The 22,089-nt window shown below is 41.3% G+C and overlaps 1 protein-coding gene across 3 annotated transcripts in view; it reads left to right on the forward strand.

Moving 5' to 3' along the window:
* Nucleotides 1-22,089, forward strand: part of Nme7 (NME/NM23 family member 7) — a 129,710-nt gene that overhangs the window by 24,923 nt on the left and 82,698 nt on the right. For 2 of the 3 annotated variants that reach the window (XM_032914833.1, XM_032914834.1), the window contains 4 exons: nucleotides 6,412-6,522; nucleotides 8,874-8,924; nucleotides 10,926-11,133; nucleotides 13,552-13,657. In XM_032914833.1, coding sequence (XP_032770724.1) covers nucleotides 6,412-6,522; nucleotides 8,874-8,924; nucleotides 10,926-11,133; nucleotides 13,552-13,657 — 476 coding nt within the window. Of the gene's footprint in view, nucleotides 1-6,411; nucleotides 6,523-8,873; nucleotides 8,925-10,925; nucleotides 11,134-13,551; nucleotides 13,658-13,721; nucleotides 14,653-22,089 lie in introns of those variants that run through there. The other variant, XM_032914835.1, reaches the window with a different exon arrangement.

Here is a 22,089-nt window from a genome sequence, read left to right on the forward strand (position 1 = left end):
TTCATCCCTATTCTCTCCCCTGCCCAGTCATTGGCTAATCAGCTTCTTTACTGACCAATCAGGGAATATTTGGAGAGCAGTGTTTACACAGGACATTCTTAGGGTATGGACTGCAAGTGGATATGGTCAGCGTTTGCATAAAACAAGGATACTCTTTCCACAGTGCACAATAATATTACGCATACAACCATGCTCAGTTTTGGTGTGGGTTTCAAAACTCAGGCTTTCACACTTGTGTGGTAACCATGTTACCAACTGAGCCATTTTCTCAGCCTCTATAATCCCTTCTATTGCATGATAAATACCTATAGCTTTCATTCATTGTGGACAGTGATATACGCCAGTGTCCTGCCTAGTTTTACATAAACTTGACATGAGCTAAAGTCATCTGAGAGGAGGGAACGTCAATGAAGAAAATGCCTCCTCATGCTATCAAGTCGCAGGCAGGGCTGTAAAGCATTTTCTCAATTACTGATCCACGTGGGAGGCCCAAGCGCCTTATGGGTGGTGCCACCCTGGGCTAATGAAGAACAGGCTGAGCAAGCCATGAGGAGCAGGACAGTCAGCAGCACCTCCATGGCCTCTGTGTCAGCTCCTGTCTCCAGGTCCCTGTCCTGGTTGAGTTCCTGTCCTGACTTCCTTTGTTGGTGAATAGTGATATGGAAGTGTAAGCCAAAATCCCTTTCTTGCCCAACTTGCTTTTTGGGCATGGTGTTTCTTCACAGCAATGTACACCCTAAGACAGCCAGTCACTGTGATGGCCCTCTGCATACTCCTCTCAGGCACAACAACTTTTAAGCTCTCATTTAAACTAGTGAAGGTAAGCCGAGAAGTTGGAGTTAATAGTCTACATGGAGCTAAATAACATAAAAATGGTCATAATAATTGTTATTTCTTTCTTTTATCTCCGATGTGTGAGAGACAAGTATCCTTAACTCTGATTCTATAGAATGATGGAGTACCTTGGCCTGTCACACATCTAGGAAGTAAAAGGAAACAAACAAACTGTTGGTTTTTAATACTCCAGAATGTGCCTGTGTTCTGCTTCACGTTATAATCTGAATGCTGACAGATACTGTGGCGTGGGACTGGCTTAGCTAGGCTTTCTATTGCCCTGAAGAAACTCCATGACCAAAAGCAAGCTGGGGAGGAAAAGGTTTATTTAGCTTACACTTCCACATTGCTTTTCATCACCGAAGAAGTCAGGACAGGAACTCACACAGGGCAGGGACCTGGAGACAGGAGCTGATGCAGAGGCCATGGAGGGTGCTGCTTACTGGCTTGTTCCCCATGGCTTGCTCAGTCTACCTATAGAACCCAGGGCCACCAGCCCAGGGATGGCACCAGGTACAATGCGCTGGGTCCTCCCCCACCAATCACTAATTGAGAAAATGTCCTATGCTAGATCTCATGGAGGCATTTCCTCAGCTGGGGCTCCTCCCTCCCTGATGACTCTAACTTCTGTCAAGTTGACACACAAGAGCAGTCAATAAAACTGACACTTTGTCAGCTTGACACACAAACACATTCCAATTAAGCCACAACCCTTCCTTTCTTATTCACCTCGAAGATCTGTAAGTTTAAAAGTCCCACAGTCTGTATACGTTGAAACACATTAAAATTTCAGTCCCTTTAAAATAGTCCCTCTTAAAATCCAGTGTCTTTTAAAATTCAAAGTCTCTTAGCTGTGGGTTCCAATAAAATATTTTCTTATTCCAAGAGGGAAATCAGGGCACAGTCACAATCAAATCAAAATCAGACTCTAGCTATCTAATATCTAGGACTTATTTACGATCTTCTGGACTCCTCCAAAGTGCCTGGGCCACTTCTCTAACCCCTCTGTAGCACACATAGTCTTCTAGGCTTTGGCTGCCTCCACTCCGCGGCTGCTGCTACTCTTAGTAGTCATCCCATGGAACTGACATCACCAAAACTGCTGGGGTCTTCTCCAAGTGGGCTGCTTTTTCACCAATAGCCTCTCACAGGCTCTCTTCATGCTGTTAAGCCTCAACATCTTGGCATGAGCCTTCAGTCCTGGGCTGTCAACTGCAACTGAGGCTGCACCTTCACCAATGACCTCTCCAGGCCTCTTACAGGGCCAAGCATCATCTGCTCTCCATAACCCCTTCATGCCTTCAAAACCAGTATCACCTGGGTGACTCTTACATATTACCAAGTCCAGCTGGCATTGGGAGGCACAACTGTGGCAACTGTAGCCACCTCTGGAATACAGATTCTCTGTGCTGACTCTCAGGGAACACTTTCCAGAAGGTTTCACCTTACTGATGCTGGTCTATATCACTGCTGTTTTCTTAGCTCCAGCTAATCAGCATCAATTGTCCCCATATCACAAAGGTTTCATTATTAATCTTATTAATCACAGCTGATTCTTCAGCCCCAGCTGACCAGAAACATAGAATCTTAACTCAAAATAGCAGATGGTCCTGATAGAACCTTTAATCTTCCCTCTAAAATTTCACAAGCAGGCTTCTGCACTGTTTTCAATATTCTTTTCTTTCAGTCTCCTACAGAACATCCCACTGAGCCATTGACACTCAATGGCTTTTCTAACCCCAAGTTCCAAAGTCCCTTCACAATCCTCTAATCTTTTCTGTTTAACTAGTCTTTAAACATGGTCAGGCCTGTCATAGCAATACCCCACTCCTGGTACCAACTTCTGTCTTAGTTAGAATTTCGTTGCTATGAAGAGATACCATGACCACAGCAACTCTTATAAAGGAAAATATTTATTTGGATTGGCTTACAGTTTTGGAGGTTTATTTAGTCCATTATCATCATCATGGTAGGAAACATGGCAGCTTCCAGGCAGACATGGTGCTAGAGAAGGAGCTGAGAGTTCTACATCTTGATCTCCAGGCAGCAGGTGACTGTACTCCACACTGGATGGAGCTCGAGCATAGGAGACCTCAAAGCCCACCCCCACATTGACACACTTCCTCCAGCAAGGTTACCTCCTAATAGTGCTACTCCCCATTGGCCAAGCATTCGAACACATGATTCTATTATGGTCCCCATACCTATTCAGACCATCACAGGAACTAAGAAATGTTTGAAGTATTAGACCTTTGTAAATATAGTTATTGTTAGTGCATGTAGTAATGTATAGTCCATTGACAAAGTATTTCACCATTTTCTTTTCTGATTCATTTCTAACTGCAAATGGATAGTAAATACTAGCAACCATTTGGTGATTTAAATAAGTTTCTGAGTCAAGGGATTTAACCCTATTTTATGTGTCCATTGCTCTGAAAAAGAGTGTAAGTATTCCAAGTTGCACTTAAGGTGTTATCTGTACTTAGAAGATATTTAAAGATGTCTTTCTTGGGGCAAAGAGAAAGACCTAAATCTCTTTTGAATGCTTGCACATCCAACATAACTACACATGTCTGTTTAACACAGATATTCACCACTGATACAGTGGGCCCTCACTTCTCCCATTGAATACCAAGAGATTCTGTTCACTTCCATGGTGCAACTGTATTTCTTTCCACGTTACATTCTACCCCAGCTGCAAAACCGTATGTCCATCTATTTCCTGAACATTTCCACCTGAATTTTCCACAGATTTTTAATAATTAATGAATTCAGGATGGAGTTCTGTTTTACTGAATAACCTTCTGATTCCTCAGTCTCCACACCCTCACAGATGTAGGCGATTCATGGCCCCCTGTACCCCATCTTCATTGTAACCCCCACATCCAGATAGGGGCCATATGTTATCAACTTACTTTCCCCAGCAACTTCTTCATTTATCAGCCATTGTCATCTTTTTTTTTTCAGTTTATCTAGTCTCCATTTCCCCTTTAAATTATTGTTTAAATCCCCCCTAAAACTTATAGTGCCAGACTCTGAAGCATTTCTAGGTTTATAGGTCTTTATCTCTTCCTTGGTGTCTCTTCTGCTTCTTTATGTTGGCTCTCCCGCTCCCTCTCCCGCTCCCTCTCCCTCTCCCTCTCCTTTTCCCTCTCCTGCTCCTTCTCTCACTCCCTCTCCCTCTGTCCCTCTTTCTCATTATCTTCATGTTGTGATTGTTGTGAGTATATGTATGGGAGAACTACGTAAATGTGCAGATGAGTGTGCTTTGTGTTTATGTTGAATTACTTGAGGGGCAGAATAAACTTACTTAGCTCCTGGGGAGAAGCCGTTTGCTTCTCTCTGTTTCCTAGAGGAGTGGGTGGTCTGTGTGAGCATTACCAAGTTCAAAGCTTTTAGGTTCTAGGGCTGATAGGTTGGCTCCGTGGGTAAAGGTGCCAGCTGCCAAGTCTTATGACTTGAACTTGATTCCTGGGACCCATATGGTAGAAGGAAAGAACTTAGCCTCTCAGACTGTCCTCTGATCTCCAGATGTATGCCACGATGTGCTTGCACATACACACTTAAAACTAAAGTTAAACATTCTTTTTTAGTTCTGAATATGCTATGTGAATATGTGCCTTCTGGCTTACCCTAAAGTTGTAGAACTTGGTCCCAAATTATTTTAGGGTTTATCGTCTGTTAAAATCTATTTCTTCCTCTAGTCCTGCAGTACATATTAAAATTCAGATTGCCAGAGACCATGTTAGCAAATCAAAAGCAACTTTGATTCTCACCTTTCCTGAGACTCCATGTACTAGACTTTCTTGATAGCTGTTTACTATCTAGTCAATTCATGTCCACCTTAAAATTTTCATCATAAAGGCGCTTGGCATGGTGGGACATGTTTATAACTAACACTCAGGAGGCGGAGACAGCAGGGTTGAAACTTCAAGGTTATAGCAAGATTCCTTCCTTGCCTGGTTTCCTCCTTCCTCCCTTTGTCCATCCTTGTCTCTCTCCCTTCCTTTCTTTCAGTAAGTATTTAGAAAGAGTTTTCAGTAGAAGGCTGCCTCTTCAGACCGCAGTCCTTCATCCATGAAGTGAGCACATTCTTTATGCTTGCCAAGAGAACAAGAGAAATCACAAATTGTTGTTTAAAGTGGATTGTTATGTACTTAGAGCAAACACAAATACATTTTGAAACATTTTCATAAATGAGCATGTGTACTCTTTGCACAGGGGCCACATTGTTGCTAGGATATTGTTTTATGGTAGACTGCTAGTGTCTTCTCACAGACAAGGTTGCTACGGTCTTGCTTAGAGCCTGAGGCATTTGAGAGATAGATGTTCATCTGCATGGCTCTGGGAGGACTGCTGTTTTCCAGAAATCTGCATCCTAGCTGCCTTGGTGAATGCAGGACTGACCCATCTGTGTCTCACTGTTGGTTGAGAAGGTTAATTTAACATATTGGTTTTCATATTGTTTTCTCTTGACTCTGGACCCTGATGCATAGAATGCTTGTTTCAGTGCAAGCCAGGAGGTGGCAGTGGGAGCTGGCTAGACTGGGTGCAGGGTTTGGGTGGCGCCTTTGGAAGAAAGCATGACTCATGCTTAAAGGTTCTGGTGGCATTTGATGTTCACATGTGTTGTTGGTGAGAGAACATCTGGGTCTTTGTGTTTTAACCTTGCCACGAATAGAGAGACACAGTAGAATTTATGGGTTATTGCTGAACTGACAAAATGGCATGCATAAGTTTTAGTTATTAGAGAACAAACACTAAATTCCTGGTATATTTAATGCAATTTCTTGTAGATTAGTTCTCTATATAAAAATATCCTATAATATATACATTTTAAACACCTGCATTTAAAACACACACACACACACACACACACACACACACACACACACACACACACACACACACACACTCTATTTTAGGGCTGATGAGAGCTTAACAGATAAAGGCGCCCACCACTGAGACAGAGGACTGAGTTTTATTCCTGACACCCACATGACAGACGAGAGCTGACTTTGACAGATTGACTTTTGATCTCCAGTCACAGGCTTTAGAATGCTCATGCCCCCACACATATATAAACACACACATGAGAATTAAAGAAATGTAATTAAAAAAGTAAGAATAACAGCTTCAGTGTTCTTTCCTACCCATTTTCTCTTTCTCCACCATTTCCTCTTATTTTATTTTACTGTATTTTATTATATTTATTTTAATAGATTGAGTCTTTGGTATATATTCTTTGCTGGTCTGGAACTCTCAATGTAGACCAGGCTGGCCTCAAATACACAAGAGAGAATTACCTCTTCTGTCTGCTGGGTGCTAGAATTAAATAAATGTGCGTGTCACCACACCCAGCCTCTTGCTTTTTTAAAAATAAGGTTTAACTAATTTTTCTTTTGAAAAATAGTGATATTTTATGTAAGTTTTTAAGAGGTATCATCTTTAACACACTTTCTCTTTTCTCAATTTGGATATGTCTGATATGTCTATGAAGGAAATGAGCACTGGGAATCATAAACAAAAATGGTAGGACTGCTTTCATCTCCTGATCCGTTCTTTATTTCCCCACAGAACGTTAGCCCTCATCAAACCGGATGCAGTATCGAAGGCTGGAGAAATCATTGAGATGATAAACAAAAGTGGGTTCACTATAACCAAACTCCGAATGATGACGCTGTCAAGGTAATAACGCGTCAGCTCGTTTTCAGTTATATAATGTCTTTTATTGTTCCCATCAGTCTTTAAATAAACAAAAGCAAAAACCAAAGGAACAAAAAACCCCACAGAACAACAGCAAAAGTCCTTTCACTGAGTGGCATCATAGTGATGAAAGCAAGACAGTAGGCAATAGTCAGCCAAGCCTGAGCTCTCGGCAGAGTCCTCATCTAACTGTGGTGACGGCCATATTCCCTTCTGCTTTCGTCACAGCAGCTCCTGATCTCTTCTAGTAAGAGTGTACTGTATGAAAGGAATAGAGTGTGTGACCATCTAGTGATGTCTCTTGGTTCTGGTTGCCAAAAGGGATGCCTTTAGAGATGTTTGCTCACCTTTTACTCATCCTACTGTGGTGCCAGCATGCCTGTTTACGTCTCCAGAAGGCAATCCAGCCTAATTAGATAGTTCTTAAAGAATTTGATGGAAATAAGACTTACCCTAGTAAGCCTTTTCTATCACAAAATAATTGTGATCCCAGGATACAGGGCAATGGTAACCGAGTAGTCACAATGCCAAGCCAGAACAGGGAAGTGTGTCCCTTCCTTCAATGCAGATCTGATTCAGGGAGGACAGAAATGAATGACGTGATGCAGCTCCTGTCAGCATTTGGTCAGTGCTCGGCTGGTGGGAGTCTTCAGCATCCCAGAGATGAGGTGCTTTATCACTGCTGACGTCATAGCTGCCATGTCAGACAGTACGAGCACAGTTCCGCGACGATGCGAGGGTAAACAAGGGATGGGGCATCGAGTAGTAGGAAGCAGAGCAGGGTATGCAGAACTTACTAACAAATCACCTGTGCTACTGCTGACTGCTCTGTACTGCAGGTCCAGTGTAGGCAGCTGCAGCAGTGAGGTCATGACTGCACTGGCTGTGTGGAGCCCTGCAGATCATTACATTGTGCAGCCTTTCTCCCAGTCGCCCATCTCTTACAGTCTTTCGACCCATGCGTCTATGGTCGCCCCTGAGCCTTAAGGGGATGGTATAACTGTCTTGGTTAGGGCTCAGCACTGGGCATTAGGGCAGAGCTTTCCTTAGGGCCGAGTGCTTGACTATTCCCTCTCAGTGCCTTGAGCCTCCTAGAATCTTTGCGTTCATCCCTGTTCGCTGCAAAGAGGCTTACATGAGTAAGGTTCGTGAGAGCAGCGTTTGTCTGTAGGTACAAACTGTTGCATAGAAGACAGTTTGACACCATGTCAAGTTAGCTAACGGACAACAGTAAGTTTCCCACAATGGTCTGTGGCCTCCCTAGCCATAGATAAGCTCTTAAAAGCATTGTATACAAAATTAATTCTCAAGTCTAAAAGGTTGTGGGGTTCTTGCTAGTGAACAATTTTAGTTTATTGGCCATTTTAAAAACTAGTTGAGGGGCGGAAGAAATAACTCTGCAGTGAAAAGCACTGGCTGCTCTTCCAGAGGACGCCAGTTCAGTTCCCAGCACCCACATGGTGGTGGACACCATCTGTAACTCTAGGGAATCTGATGCCCTCCTCTGGACCACAGCAGGAACTGCCTGCATGTGCTAAACAGACATGCAGGCTAAATCCTCTACATTTAAAATACACTAACATTTAAAAAAATTGTTGGTGTTCATATATAGTTGTTACATAGTATAAAATCTTTTCAGTCCAATGAGAAAGCGTCACAGTTAAGATTTTGGTGGGGCAGAAGCTGTTTTTTAGAGCTCTAAGCTTACCAGTTTAGATCATAGTATCTTTTTATTGTCCGCAGAGCTACTTTTAGTGGAAATGTAGATTTTAATATGTATAATTTGCCAAGCAGTTAAGGAAATACAAGTATATAGATCTTTTCCTTGAAGATATCTAAGAAGTAAGCAACAACTAGTAAATTAAAACCTGCAGGCGTTTGGCATACAGCCCAGCAGCAGAGCTCACATCTAGCATGAGTCAGGCCCTAGGTTCATCCCCAACAGATGACAAAAAACAAGGTAAGCTGTAGCCGAAATTCTAAAGCCTAAAGTTGATTCTGATTTTTGAATTAGAAGATGTCCGTTTTTTATGTAACTTGTTTAGACTTTAAATAACAAATACTCTTATTGATTTGATATCTAACAATATATTAAGAATACAATGAGATGCTAGTAAAACGGAAGACAGATGAAGTGTAACATTAATAAAAAAGTAAAATTATCCTCTTACTTTAATTTTTTATCTTATTATACATAGAACCATTACTTGGAATATGCAGTTTGGTAGAAAAAAACATTAATTAGTTTGCATACAGATCATGTTTATGTGTTTTAATCTTTATTTTAGTTTATTAACACAAGTTAAACTATTTTCATTTTTATTATCTTATAGGAAAGAAGCAGCAGACTTTCATGTAGACCACCACTCAAGGCCTTTTTATAAGTAGGTACTCAGCTTGGGGACTAAAATTGTTTTCTTTATACTTTTATCAGATAAGCCTTTTTATATCCAGCACTTGACCCTTTAATCAGAAACAAATGAGTGACTTATTTGTTATGAGGAATATCTTTTTATATCTCAGTGAATTAAAGGAGCGAGTTTGTAATCATAGTTTGTGTTGGCAATGTTGTTGTACCTTAAGGCCTTTACTCTGATATCTTGTATGGACAAGGCAATAGTCACAGAACTAAGTAAGGACATGTAGTTTGTTCCTTTGGAAATGGCTAATCATAGATGTTAGAAGCTAACATCTATTCTAAGTATTTTGGATGTAATTAAAGTGACTAATGTGCATACTCAGTGCCATTGACAAAGGAATGACAAATTTCTGGGGGGTTTGCGGGTTTTTTTTTTTGTTTGTTTGTTTGTTTGTTTTGTTTTTGCTTGATCATTGTTCTGGTTTTTATTTTTAAATTATTTTTCTTGGATATTTTATGTATTTACATTTCTTTTTTTAATTGGATTTTTTAATTTACATTTCAAATGTTATTCCCTTTCCTGGTTTCTCAGACATAAGTCCCCTATTCCCATCTCCCTCCCCTTCTTCTATAAGGATGTTCCTCTCCCCATCCACCCCCCTCCCAGCACCCCCACCCAACATTCTCTTACACTGGGGGTCCAACCTTGGCAGGACCAAGGGCTTCTCAACAAATCTCTAATAAGGACAAATGAAGTTTTAGCCAACCTGGCGCGGTAGACATTTTATTTGATATCATACACAGAAGGATAACTTTTTTTAAAAAAAGAACATTTATATAATAAAATTACTGCTTTATGACTTAATCATACATTGTAAAATATTCCTACACTTTGTTAGAATTATCATATACATTTTTTGGTGATTATTCTTTGTTTTAGGGTCTTTGTATGTCTTTATAACCCTAAATCACAGCACCTGGTTTAATATCGTCTATATAATTCATATGCAGAAAGTTTTCAGGAATGAATTAGCTGGTTCTGTGGCACTGAGACTTAACAAATGACTAGCTGCAGTAACTGGAAGTTGGTCATGATCCATATCTTGCCGGTAGCCCACCAGGCCTTCAGTTGTCACACACCACAGTCATTATTAAGTGACTGGAGGGGTTGATAACGGGGTGAGAAGCTGTATGCAGTGCAGTCATAGTCATATGTGACTATGACAGGCGGGTAAGCCTGTATCCTGTCTTCCTTTCTCTGAGAAGGCCCTGTCAGTTCTGCCTCTGCTTAAGAAGGTAAGAGGCTGGGACACCACTTATTTCAAGTTCAACGTATTGTTGCATTGTGTGCACATGAAGAAATAGAAAGATTAGAAAGATAAAATGAAGTGTCATTTTTCATTCCCAGGGAGCTGGGACTCAGACATAAACTTCAATAAAAGCCTGTGTGTCTGGTCCATCACTTAGATACCATTACCCAGGGCAGGTTTTCGCCTAATACAGGCCTGGTTTTGAAAGCCTGTTGACATTCTCTTTCTTTATCACATTGATTTAGAGTTGTCACTCTCTGCATTCCAGTAGTTACACACTGCAAAATTAAATAAGTTGTTCTTGAGCATTACAAAATACCATGCTTGTCACTGTATTATTATAATACTCTACCTGACTGCTGTGTTGAGCCATAGGAAAATAAAATGGAATCACCTTTCTCCTTCTTAGAGTAGTGGGGAAGATCAGATCAATGATATGCATTTTAAGTCAGCGAAATCATCCGAATTCAACAAGTGTTCCCTCCCCTTGCAAACAGAAATGGCCTTGTATTTCCTGTAATGATTTTGAGGCAGACTCAATCACTGTAAGGCATCTGTTCATGCCGATTTCCCATATTCATACACTTCCCTGTGCTCAGAAACGGATCACAACCTGCTAGTCCTCGAACTTACTGACGTCCTAACATACCTTCATTGCCAAGCAGATGCCTAGGTTGACAGCGTAGAGAAGTAACTGGCTTTTCCCTGCTCCCCAGCGAACTGATCCAGTTTATCACAAGTGGGCCTGTTATTGCCATGGAGATCTTGAGAGATGATGCCATATGTGAGTGGAAAAGGTTGCTTGGACCCGCAAACTCTGGGATAGCGCGTTCAGAAGCCCCCGGAAGCGTCCGAGCCCTCTTTGGGACAGACGGCATAAGAAATGCGGCTCACGGCTCTGATACTTTTGAGACCGCTGCCAGAGTAAGTTGTTTTGAGAAATATTTCCCTTCTGCTTTGTTTGGGAAATTGTCTTGTGTCAAAGTAAAACATTTCTCCTGCAGAGGACTTTGGGAGGTTTGGAACAGCTAATGATGTAGCCTGGAAAACCTGGTGAAGTTTTCCTAGGCTCAGGTACCGTTTCGAAGCCACACCCCCTTTTAAAACGGTTGGTCACAGTTGTCCAGTGCAGTTTTCTCAAAGTCTGACATTTGCTACCACCCATCTTTCTGGAAAAGATTAATTTGCCGAGGCTCGTGTTTGTGACTTAATTAAATTAAGAGTACTAGTTTATGGATCTATAGTAGATATTCCAAACGAAGGTTTCATTTGAGTAGTCTGTAATTCAGATGAGGCAGTGGTGTGAACTAAGCTGGTGACTAGATCTGGAACATGCAGCTTACATGAAGAAGCTAGAACCCTAGGTCTTGTTCTGGCAAGGTAGCTCAGTGGGTAAAGGCGCTTGCGGCAAAGCCCGATGTTCTGCTGTGTTACCTGGGGCCCATGTGGTGGAAGCAGAGAAATTTATTCCCACAAGTTATTCTCTGACCTCTGCCCATGCACATGCACATACACATAGATAAACATAAAAATGTAATTAAAAATTCCAAAGCAAAAAAGGTTTCTTTAAAAAAGAAAGAAAAAAATCGAGGTTTTAACAAAAAAAAAAAAATAAGAATTATCCTGTGAGGAGCTTGGATGTGAGTATTGGTAACAGCTTGTTTGTGACAGTCCATGTTACAATATCATAGGTGCCCAGGAGATGGCTGAATGGACAAGCCACCGTGTAGCCATCTGTGGTAACTGATTTGTCAAAAAGAAAGGGAAAAGAAATTATTACAGGAAGGAAATCTCAGAATTTTTTGCTGAGTGAAAGAAACTAGAAAAAATAGCATATATTGTATAAGTCTATATAAAATTATAGAAATTAACTTACAGTGACAAAGCAGGTTAATAGTCAATAATAATAGTTAATTATTAATTTTTAAGCGTTCTGCCAACTGAATCACTCAAATATATACAGTGTTTGAGTAAATTCTCTTCCTCCCGCTTGCTTATGCTTTAAAGAATATTTACATATAAAAGTAGAAGGGAAACCATTAGAGAAGAGATTGGGGGGATAGAGGGAAAAGGGAGAGTAACGTGGGATTGGTAAGATCACAGTGCGTGTGGACTTCTATGAAAATGTCCCCATGAGGCCTATTTTCTATATAATTAATGTATTCTAATAAAATATAAAATGTATTAGTATAGCATATTAACATATCTGTTATTATCTTTGACTTTTTTTTTTTATCGTGTCAAGCCAGGAGAGGAAGAGAGAGAGAGAGAGAGAGAGAGAGAGAGAGAGAGAGAGAGAGAGAAAGAGGAAGAGCAGAAGGAGGAGAGGAATCTTTGACTTTTTCATTGTAAACTTGAATCACGGTCTCACTATGTAGCCATAGTTGGCCTGGGACTTGTTCTGTCGGCCAGGGGACTTATGCTAGCCTTTTGCCTCTGTCTCCAGAATGGCAGGTTTGATCTTTCAAGTATAAATTTAGTGAAAAGAAAATACTCAGAGTCAGGTTTTGTTCTAGGTGTTTGGAAGCCAGTAAGATCTGCAGATTGGTCCTTTTCTTCAAATGTATAATGTTACAGTAGGTGACAAGTCCTTGAATAGTCACAGCTGGGATGGATACATGGTGCTGGTGGGGGTGTCAGGGAGAGCTTTGTAGAGGTGAGTGCATTCAGAGAGTCCTTTGCTCCTGGCAGATGTTGGAGCAAGGAACAGGTTTTTATGGAGAACATAGTGGAAAGAATAATGCTAACTGCTTAGGGCAGCATTTAAGTCATTAAAAGAACTGATTAATGTGAACATCCTCGTGGTCCATTCAGATGGCTGACTTGTTGGTCTTATGAGCCCTTGGCAAAGCAGATAACCACTGCGTGAATCATTCATAATATATTGCTCATTTTGGTTTATGATAGAACTATTGCAAATTATGGTTAATTAGCTGTAGGTTTCTGTTTCCGTAGGGATATCCTTGTTTTAATTTTATTTTACATAGTTTTAAACTTTACATTATATCTGTATTTATAAACTATATTTTGGGGAAAGTAAGAACTTCATACCTTTCCCCCCCAATCCTCAGTTTGTTGAGATCTTGTCACTTATAATAGAGGTCATACAACGACATTGTCCCATTGCTTTGATTAATACTCTTTGCGTGTTATTCTGATCGTGATGCTGAAGTGGAACTAAGATACCACAGTCTTTGTAAATTCACATTTAGAGAACTGGAAACAAAGACTTTCTGTCATAAAACTTTAAGAGTAACTGTGTATCTCCAGAAATAGTCTACAAGTCTCAGATAAGAGACCATCTGTGTCAACATCCTTTTTCTCATCATTCCCTATCTTTAGGAAATGGAATTATTTTTCCCTTCAAGTGGAGGCTGCGGCCCAGCAAACACTGCTAAATTTACCAATTGTACCTGTTGCATTATCAAGCCCCATGCTATCAGTGAAGGTAAGGGCCATGTTGTAGATGCTTTATAATGGAATAGCTTATTTTGCTAATGTTTGTGCACTGTGTTTTTCTCTTCGAAGGCACATGACTCAAGGCTATATTTAAGGGAAGTCTGTCTAAATGTCTGTCTTTATTTTGGTATCTGCATTTGTAGTAGCTGTTCATAGCCGAGCTCACCATGCTATGAACAGATGCTCTTCCCTGCTTCGGATCTTCTGTCTTTCCAACCACATGACTGAGGCTCACTCACCTCGCTCAGTGTGCATTAAAGCACTGTGTATACGGCTGGAGAGATGGCTCAGAGTTAAGAGTGATTATTGGTTTTGCCGAGGACCTGGGTTTGGTTCCCAGACCCACAGCTCCGGTCCCAAGGGATCTGATGCCCACTTCTGACCTTGAGGGAACCAGGCACACATGTTCATTACGTCCAGAGCGTATCTTTACTGAGAGAGTTGGAGATTCTCCCTCTAGTCCTCTGTATCTGGAACAGTTCTTTGATGGAAATGAATATCTATCTATCTATCTATCTATCTATCTATCTATCTATCTATCTATCTATCTATCTATCCACACACTCATAGATTATGTGGGTATGCACACATATACACTGGGACTGTACATGTTCATTCCTTGCTTTAAACTATCTCTTCTGCTTGTTTGAGTCTAGCGTGTGCATCTCCATCAGATACTCCAAATTGTTTTAAAAATAATGCATATAATTTAAAAGATACTTCTTGGAAAATAGAATATGCTGAGTAGTATTCACAATAGAGTGGAGTTTTTGTGTGTTCTAAGCATACGTATAGTAGAAAAACTTGAAAATTGCATATGCATATTTATTATAAGACAATAAAAATTTATCTAAACCAGGCACGATGCTATACACTTGGAATCTTAGCACTCAGAAGTCTGAGAGCAGACAACTGCACTTTTAAGTCATTCTGAACTACATAGTGAGTTTGAGGCCAGACTGGAAAATACAGATGTAGATATAGATATAGATATAGATATAGATATAGATATAGATATAGATATAGGTGATACAGATACAGATATAGATATAGGTGATACAGATACAGATACAGATATAGATATAGGTGATACAGATACAGATATATGTCAAGACCTTGTTGCAAAAAAAAATTATCAGACTTGTTATAGTTAATAGTTTGGTATGTTTTCTTCTGCATTTGTGTCTCTGTGTACACATGTGTGCATACATGATACATATGAGTGCTTTGTAGCTGAGATGTGTCTATACTCTCTGCTGTAATTTCATTTTTGTGAGCATTTCTGACCTTTGAGGCTTTCTGAATATTTTATGACTGATTGAATATTCATAGCAACCATATGCATATTTGGGTTGTTTCTGTTTTATTTTTTAAATTAAAAATAAGCTGCTCCTTCTTTTGTGCTCTCCTGATGGTTTGCCTTGTCCAACTTTGATGAGATGGGTTTCGTTTTGTCTTATTTTGTTGTGCTTTATTGTTATCCCTTAGAAGCCCTTTTTTAAAATTTTTTTATTTACATTCTTGCCATCCTCCCCCAGTACTCCCCCCACAGCTCTTCATCCCATTCCTCTTTCCCCCTATCTCTGAGAGGATGTCTCCTCCCGCCCCCCAACACCAGGTCTTCCCCTTCCCTTGGGCCTCAAGTCTCTCCAGGATTAGGCGCATCTTCTCCCACTGAGGGCAGACCAGGCATCCTCAGCTATATATGTGCAAGGGCCTCAGACCAGCCCATGTATGAGCCATAATTGGTGGCTCAGTCTCTGGGATCTCGCAGGGGTCTGGGTTAGTTAGAGACTACTGGTCTTCCTATGGGGTCGTCCTTCCCTTCAGCTCCTTCAACCCTTCCCCTAATTCCTCCATAGGGGTCCCCAACTTCACTCCAATGATTGGATGTAAGTATCTGCATCTGTCTCAGTCAGCTGCTGCTAGGGCCTCTCAGAGGACAGCCATGCTAGGCTCCTGCCTGTAAGCACAGCATAGCATCAGTAATAGTGTCAGGCCTTGGTGTCCCCCTCAGCTCCCCGCTCTGAGATGGATGAGATGGACCCCAAGTTGGGCCGGTCCCTGGACAGCCTTTCCTTCAGTCTCTTCTCCATTTTTGTTCCTGTAGTTCTTTTAGATGGGAACAATTTTTGACTGAGGGTTGGTAACCCATACTTGGGGCTCTGTCTAACTACTGGAAGTGGACTCTTTGAGTTCCCTCTCCCCACTGTGGGGGCACTTTGGCTAAGGTCACCCCCATTCAATCCTCCCACATCTCTGGACTTTTTAGAGGGTCTCACCCCAGAAGCTCTGACCCCAGAAACTGCATATTTCCATTCATTCTCCTGGCCCCCTGGGCTTTTACCCTCCACCCCCTTACCTGATCCTTTTCCCCCTCTCCCTCCCCTCTCCCACTTAAGTCCCTCCCTCCCTCTGCCTTCTATGTTTTCCCTTCTAAGTGGGATTGAAGCATCCTCACTTTGGCCTTCCTGTGTGTTAAACTTCTCATGGTCTATGGTTTATATCCTGGGTATTCTGTACTTTTTTTGACTAATATCCAGACTAATATGAGTACATACCATGCATGTCTTTTTGGCTCTGGGTTATCTCATTCAGGATAATATTTTCTAGTTCCATCTATTTGCCTGCAAAATTCATGATGTTCTTGTTTTTAATAGTTACACAATTCCATTGTGTAAATGAACCACATTTTCTTCCTCCATTCTTTGGTTGAGGACATCTGGGTTGTTTCTAGCTTCAAGCCATTACAAATCAGGCTGCTATGAACATAGTGGGCGTGTGTCCTTGTGGTATGGTAGAGCATCTTTTGAGTATATGCCCAGGAGCAGTGTAGCTGGGTCTTCAGGAAGAACTATTTCCAATTTCCTGAAGAACAACTAGATTGATTTCCAAAGTGGTTGTACCAGTTTGCAGTCCCAGAAGCAATGGAGGAGTGTTCCTCTTTCTCCACATCCTCACCAGCATCTGTGGCACCTGAGCTTTTGGTCTTAGTCATTCTGATTGTAAGGTGGAATCTCAGGGTCACTTTGATTTACATTTCCCTGACGACTAAAGATGTTGAACATTTCTTTTGACCATTCGAAATTGCTCTGTTTAGAATTCTCTGCTTAGCTCTGTATCCCATTCTTTAATCGAATTGTTTAGTTTTTAGAGTCTAACTCCTTGAGTTCTTTATATATTTTGGATATTAGCTCGATCATATGTTGGGTTAGAGCTGACTTCCTCTAGAATTCCTTGCATACCTGATTCCCAAGCCACTGAGTGCAGGTTTCCTGCCAGCTACTGTGTAAGGAAGAGCATGGCCTTGATGTGGTCCTCATAGACTGGGCCTGCAGAGCAGCATTGAAACTACGGTCTAGGACAGGTTCTTCTGTCTCGTCAGTGATGGAGCCTGGGCAGAGTTCATCCCATACCTTGGGCGGGATGTCACACAGTGGATTGGAATTATAACTTCATATAATGAATATATAGTTGTTGATAAGTAAGTTTTTGCCCGGTTTGAGGGAACTTGTGACAGAAACTGCCTGTTTGAGCAGTCTATTGTTGGGATAAATGAGTTTGGGGGAGTTCTGGTGTGCACAATGAAGTCATTGACTGACTTGCATCCTTATCTTTCACGGTAAGATTTTCTGGGCATAAATAGTAGTCATGTGTATGTAGGCAGTGTTAATTCTTAGTCCTGCATTTAGTCTATGAGGTTACAGTAATCTCTGCTCTCACTTCTAAGAGGGCTAGGGAAAGGAGAAACTTCTGTTGTTTTTTTTTTTATTTTTATTTTTTGTTTTTGGTTTTTAAATACATGGTGAGGGGAAAAGTATGCTTGAGGTATTTCGGTCTTTTCATCTCTGAGCTCAGAATTGAAAAGAAAGTAAAACCAGGTGAATGTTTGGTTTTGTTTTTTCACTTTTAATTTTAAAATCATGTTTATATGTCCTCAATATTATTTATATGCAGTTAATTTAATTCTGTCAATAAAATGAATAGTCATAAAATACAGGGAAATTAGAAAATACAATAACTGTATAACATAATTACACAGGTGAATATAACTGACAAATCATATATAATTTCATAAAACATATAATTGAAAGGTATCAAAATGAAATTTATGTTACATATATAGTTTTAATGTTTATACAGGCTTAAGTCATTTCAATCAGTTCTCTAAAGGTTAACTGTAAGTAGAAATGTAAGTAGATAATTTCATTCTGAAATCTGATTATGTCCTTCGAATATCGTTCTGTTGATTACTATCCATATATGTTGAACCAATTATTTTGCCTTTTTGTATCCTATTTGTATATTTATAATAATGATAATAATACTGTACCTTTTGTATGACCAAGGATCAGACTTACATTATATGAAGGTCCTTAGGACAATCCCAGCATTGGTTAGTGCTGTGTCTCAGACACTGTTGCTATGGTTAGTATCCCTCACTACCCATGCCACTGCTAATATCGTCAGCTTAATTTTCAACTACAGCAGAGCCACTCCCTAGTATAAAAAGCTGTTTAAAATGCTACCAAAACCCACCAGCCACCAGGGAAAGTAAGATTCCTATCATTGTTTACGGAAAAGGGGACTTGAATTGTTTTCCTTAGTTAAAGCCTATGTCTAAATTAACTTTATAAAGTGGGATTGTTGTTTAAAAGGAACTAAGTCAGCAGCTATTCTTTTATTTATTCTTTAATAGTTTGTATTATTCATACCATGTAGCGTGAGCATATCCACACTCAACTCTCCATCCACTTCCCCAGATATCTCCAACCTACCCCTTCCCACTCTCACGTCTTCTCTTTCCTTCCCTCCTTCCCTCCCTCCCTCCCTCCTTCCGATTCCCCTTCTGTGTTCTTGCCTCCTTGTGTGGATGACCTCACTACAATGAGTCATGAGTGTTTCAGCCATGTCACAGCTGTGTTGTGTCCAAATGACAATTTTTCACAGTCCCCCCCCCCCCAATCCTCAGCATGTGCACTCTCTCTGCCCTCTCTCGAGGCCCCTGGACCATTTTTGGGAGTGTGAATGGGAAGGTTGATCTAGATGCCCCAATAAATGCTAGAAACTCACAAGTCACTGATTCTCACCATTTTGACCAGTTATGAGTCTGCATACACTGATGCCCAGGACGACACTTCTCTGGCCAAGGTGGAGAGCAGCACAAAGCTATGGGTATAAACGTAAATATAAACGTAAATATTTAGAAAGCAGTTTGAGAACGTGTCCATTTAGCAAAGCAACAGTATTGGTTCCCCTTTAGGGCCTATGACCTATGGGCTATAGGCTTGCTTTCTGGTTGCCTGTTATGGTTGGTGATAGGCAGAAGGGGGTAATCCGGATGGAAATACCTCTCTTGCACATGGAATGACCAAACAATTTCACTTTTTAAAAATAAAGACTTCTTTATAAATTAAGCCTGAAGATTTCTTAGAATATTTCCATTTTTATAACAGATTCATGCATTAGATTGTTTTATTATGTAGATCATGATATCGTTCATTCTGAATTTTGCTTCTTTGGTCAAATCAAGGTGTTTTAAGCTTTGTCTCAACCTAGAAGTTGATACATTCCCTGGTTCTTTGGAGCTGCGTCAAAATTCCTAGTAAAGAACTCTATAGTCTGTGTGTTAATGCCGTTTGGGTTGTAAAATTACTTTAATTTTAATGAGAATACTTCAAAGCCATTTTAGTATTTTTGAAATAAACAGATGAAAACACAGTTGAGATATCTGTTTGATCGACTGCAGAGCATGGATTAGAACAGTGACAGTTTTTAACGTTGGTGCCAGAATTGGCTCTGGTGATGGGTGCCTGACGAAGGGTTTTCTTAGAACTTCTTTTCGTGTTTTAGTATTTACATAAAGAGTGAATTTGACGCCTGATAGACCTAGAGCCCTGCAAGACACTTCCTGTCTACTGTGTCTCCTAATTTGGGGCTGATTGCATTATTAGTTAGGCTCCCAGCTTTTACAATTAAATTTCCTTCTTGGCATTTAGCTTCTGGGAAGCTGTAAAGGAGGTGTGAACATTTTTAGTGAAGAAAGATTTAATTGAAGCATTCTAAATCTAACTTTGTTTAAACAGCAACCAAAAGGCCTGGGCCAGGCTTACTTAGAAAGTCAGATTTGCAGTTCTGTGTGTGCTCTGTGTGAAAGAGTTAAACAGATGAGTTTCTGTCAGATGATCCCCCAAGTGCATTAACCTCCATGTAAGACAATGCTCAGTGTATACTTTTAATATTCTCTGAATTTTTAAGTTTTGGAACTTTCCAAATTTGTTTTTTTTTCTCTTAATTCCATGTAAGCCTGCCACACTTACCCCCTTTAGAATAGCTTACTGGGCTGGCCATTGTAGTTTGTAGGCTTTGGGGCTGCGTAGAGCTGTCAGTTGCTTTCTCCCGTAGCTTGCGTAGCACCTGTGGATGCTTTGAGACCTTGTCCTCAAGCAGGAGGCTCCTAGGTCAGTCTAGCTCTATTCCTCCAAATGCTGTGTCTGAAGTATGTGGTGTCTTCAACTCTAGGGTCTTGCCTTCAGGTTCCAAGAGCAGCCATGGTAAATGGTAATGGTTTCTGTTATTTTGGAGCTTCTTGAACTTGATAAATATAACTTGAAGGGAGGTTTCCAAATACCTGACACTGGGGGTTTTGTTAGAGTCTATGACTCTTTAGGGAAGGATCATTACCCCATGTGGTATAGCTCCATTTAATCTCTCTCTCTCTCTCTCTGGTTGTGTGTGTGTGTGTGTGTGCGCGCGCGTGCGCACCCTTTTGTGGGTTATTGAGGTTCTTTCTCCCGTTTAATGTCCATGGCACTTTTCCAGCAGGTCAGCATTTAGTCCACCATCTTGCTTAATAGTTTTATTTGATCTAAACTGTAAATCTTCTGATTGAGTCTAATGTTTAAATAAGATTCCACTTAAAATTCATCTTGAGTTCAGAGTACTCTGAAGAATGATAAGGCAAGGAAAGGAAATGGCATCGATCCGTACCAAAACCTTCAGGACTGACTTCAAGTATACCAGAGTCATCTGACCTACATAGTCCCAGTTTCCTCAGATGGCCACCAGCCTTCCTTACCGCGAACCAGCCATGGTGTCACAACTACCATGAAGACAGCTCTGCTGAAGTAACTGGTGTGAATACCTCGATCCCTACTCACACAGAAGCCACCTATGTGTGCTAAGTGTCAAGACAGGGGTGTGGGCTTGGTGGTAGCTTAGAGATGAAGGACTAAGGACTGTGGTCTGTAAGGTATTGGGCGTGTGAAGGAGGCGCAGACATGCAGGGTAGCAGGATGCAGAGCTGCTTCTCAGCTCACACAGTTACTTCGAGGGGCTGTGCTCCTTCAGCATGTGTCATAAACATCAAGTCCTCCCATCATTCCCCGTGTCATCGGGAGCCCGGGCTTTCCAGAGACTTGCCTGTCAGTAAGCCTGTTCCTGACAGTTTCCACTCCTTCCTCATCAGAACCTACTGTAACTATGCGTCAGACTCTGGCCGTGTTAATCTTCCAGAGCATGCATCATTTCTTAGCCTCTGATAGCAGACTCTGTGCTCTTGTTTTCCCAATTCAAACATTTTTTAATAAACTAAAGAATAAAATGCCTAAGCGGCAAATCCCCGGATCTCACCTCCATAGGGCCTGGTCCAGCTCCTCATTAGAAGAGGAAAGGGAGGAAGCAGCCGGCAGAAGAGAGCACAGTGTGGGGGGGAGGTAGGTCTGTGCTCCTCACTGCAGTTACACAGGCACTCGTGCACAGCTAGGAGAAGAGTCAGGAACCGGTGCCAGGCAGTGCTCAGATGAACATGGCTGGGCACAGCTTCTGTCTGCTGCAAGGTCTTTGAGATCTGTTTTCCTTCAGTCTGTGTCATGTGCACCTTACTTATCACCAGCTCTAAAGTAGTTGAAGTTATTCCCCACTATAGATGACCAACCCTCTTAACAGACTAGCATGTGAAACTAGCTAGGGAAATGGTGCTCTGCTGTTGGAGACCTGTGTAACCATTGGCATTAAACCTCTTCTCCTGGAAGGTTCTTCATATATCTAGAACTGAACAATTGAACAGCTAACTATAGTCAAGCACATATGTCAGATGGCTTCTCATCTGTGGGGTGGCGGGCTGTGAAAGGTACCCCGATTCCTGGTCAAGATAGGTCGAATCCCTGGGGGACCCTAAGGGATGGCAGGCACATTCCCAGTCTCCCAGGAGATCAGGCCCCTCTTATGTAGCTACAGCCCCTCCCACCACAGCCCTCTGTAGGTGGGTTTGAAACAGACCAGTCACTAGAGCAACGCCCCAAGCCCCTCCTCCACAGGCGAGGACGTGGCCACAAGTCAAGCAGGCTCAAGACAGATCAGTCACATAGAAGCAGGACCCCCCCCCCAATATGTAGATGAGGTATTCCCAAGCTCTCAGGC

The sequence above is a fragment of the Rattus rattus genome, chromosome 10 (assembly GCF_011064425.1).
Source record: "Rattus rattus isolate New Zealand chromosome 10, Rrattus_CSIRO_v1, whole genome shotgun sequence".
Classification (NCBI taxonomy): Eukaryota; Metazoa; Chordata; class Mammalia; order Rodentia; family Muridae; genus Rattus; species Rattus rattus.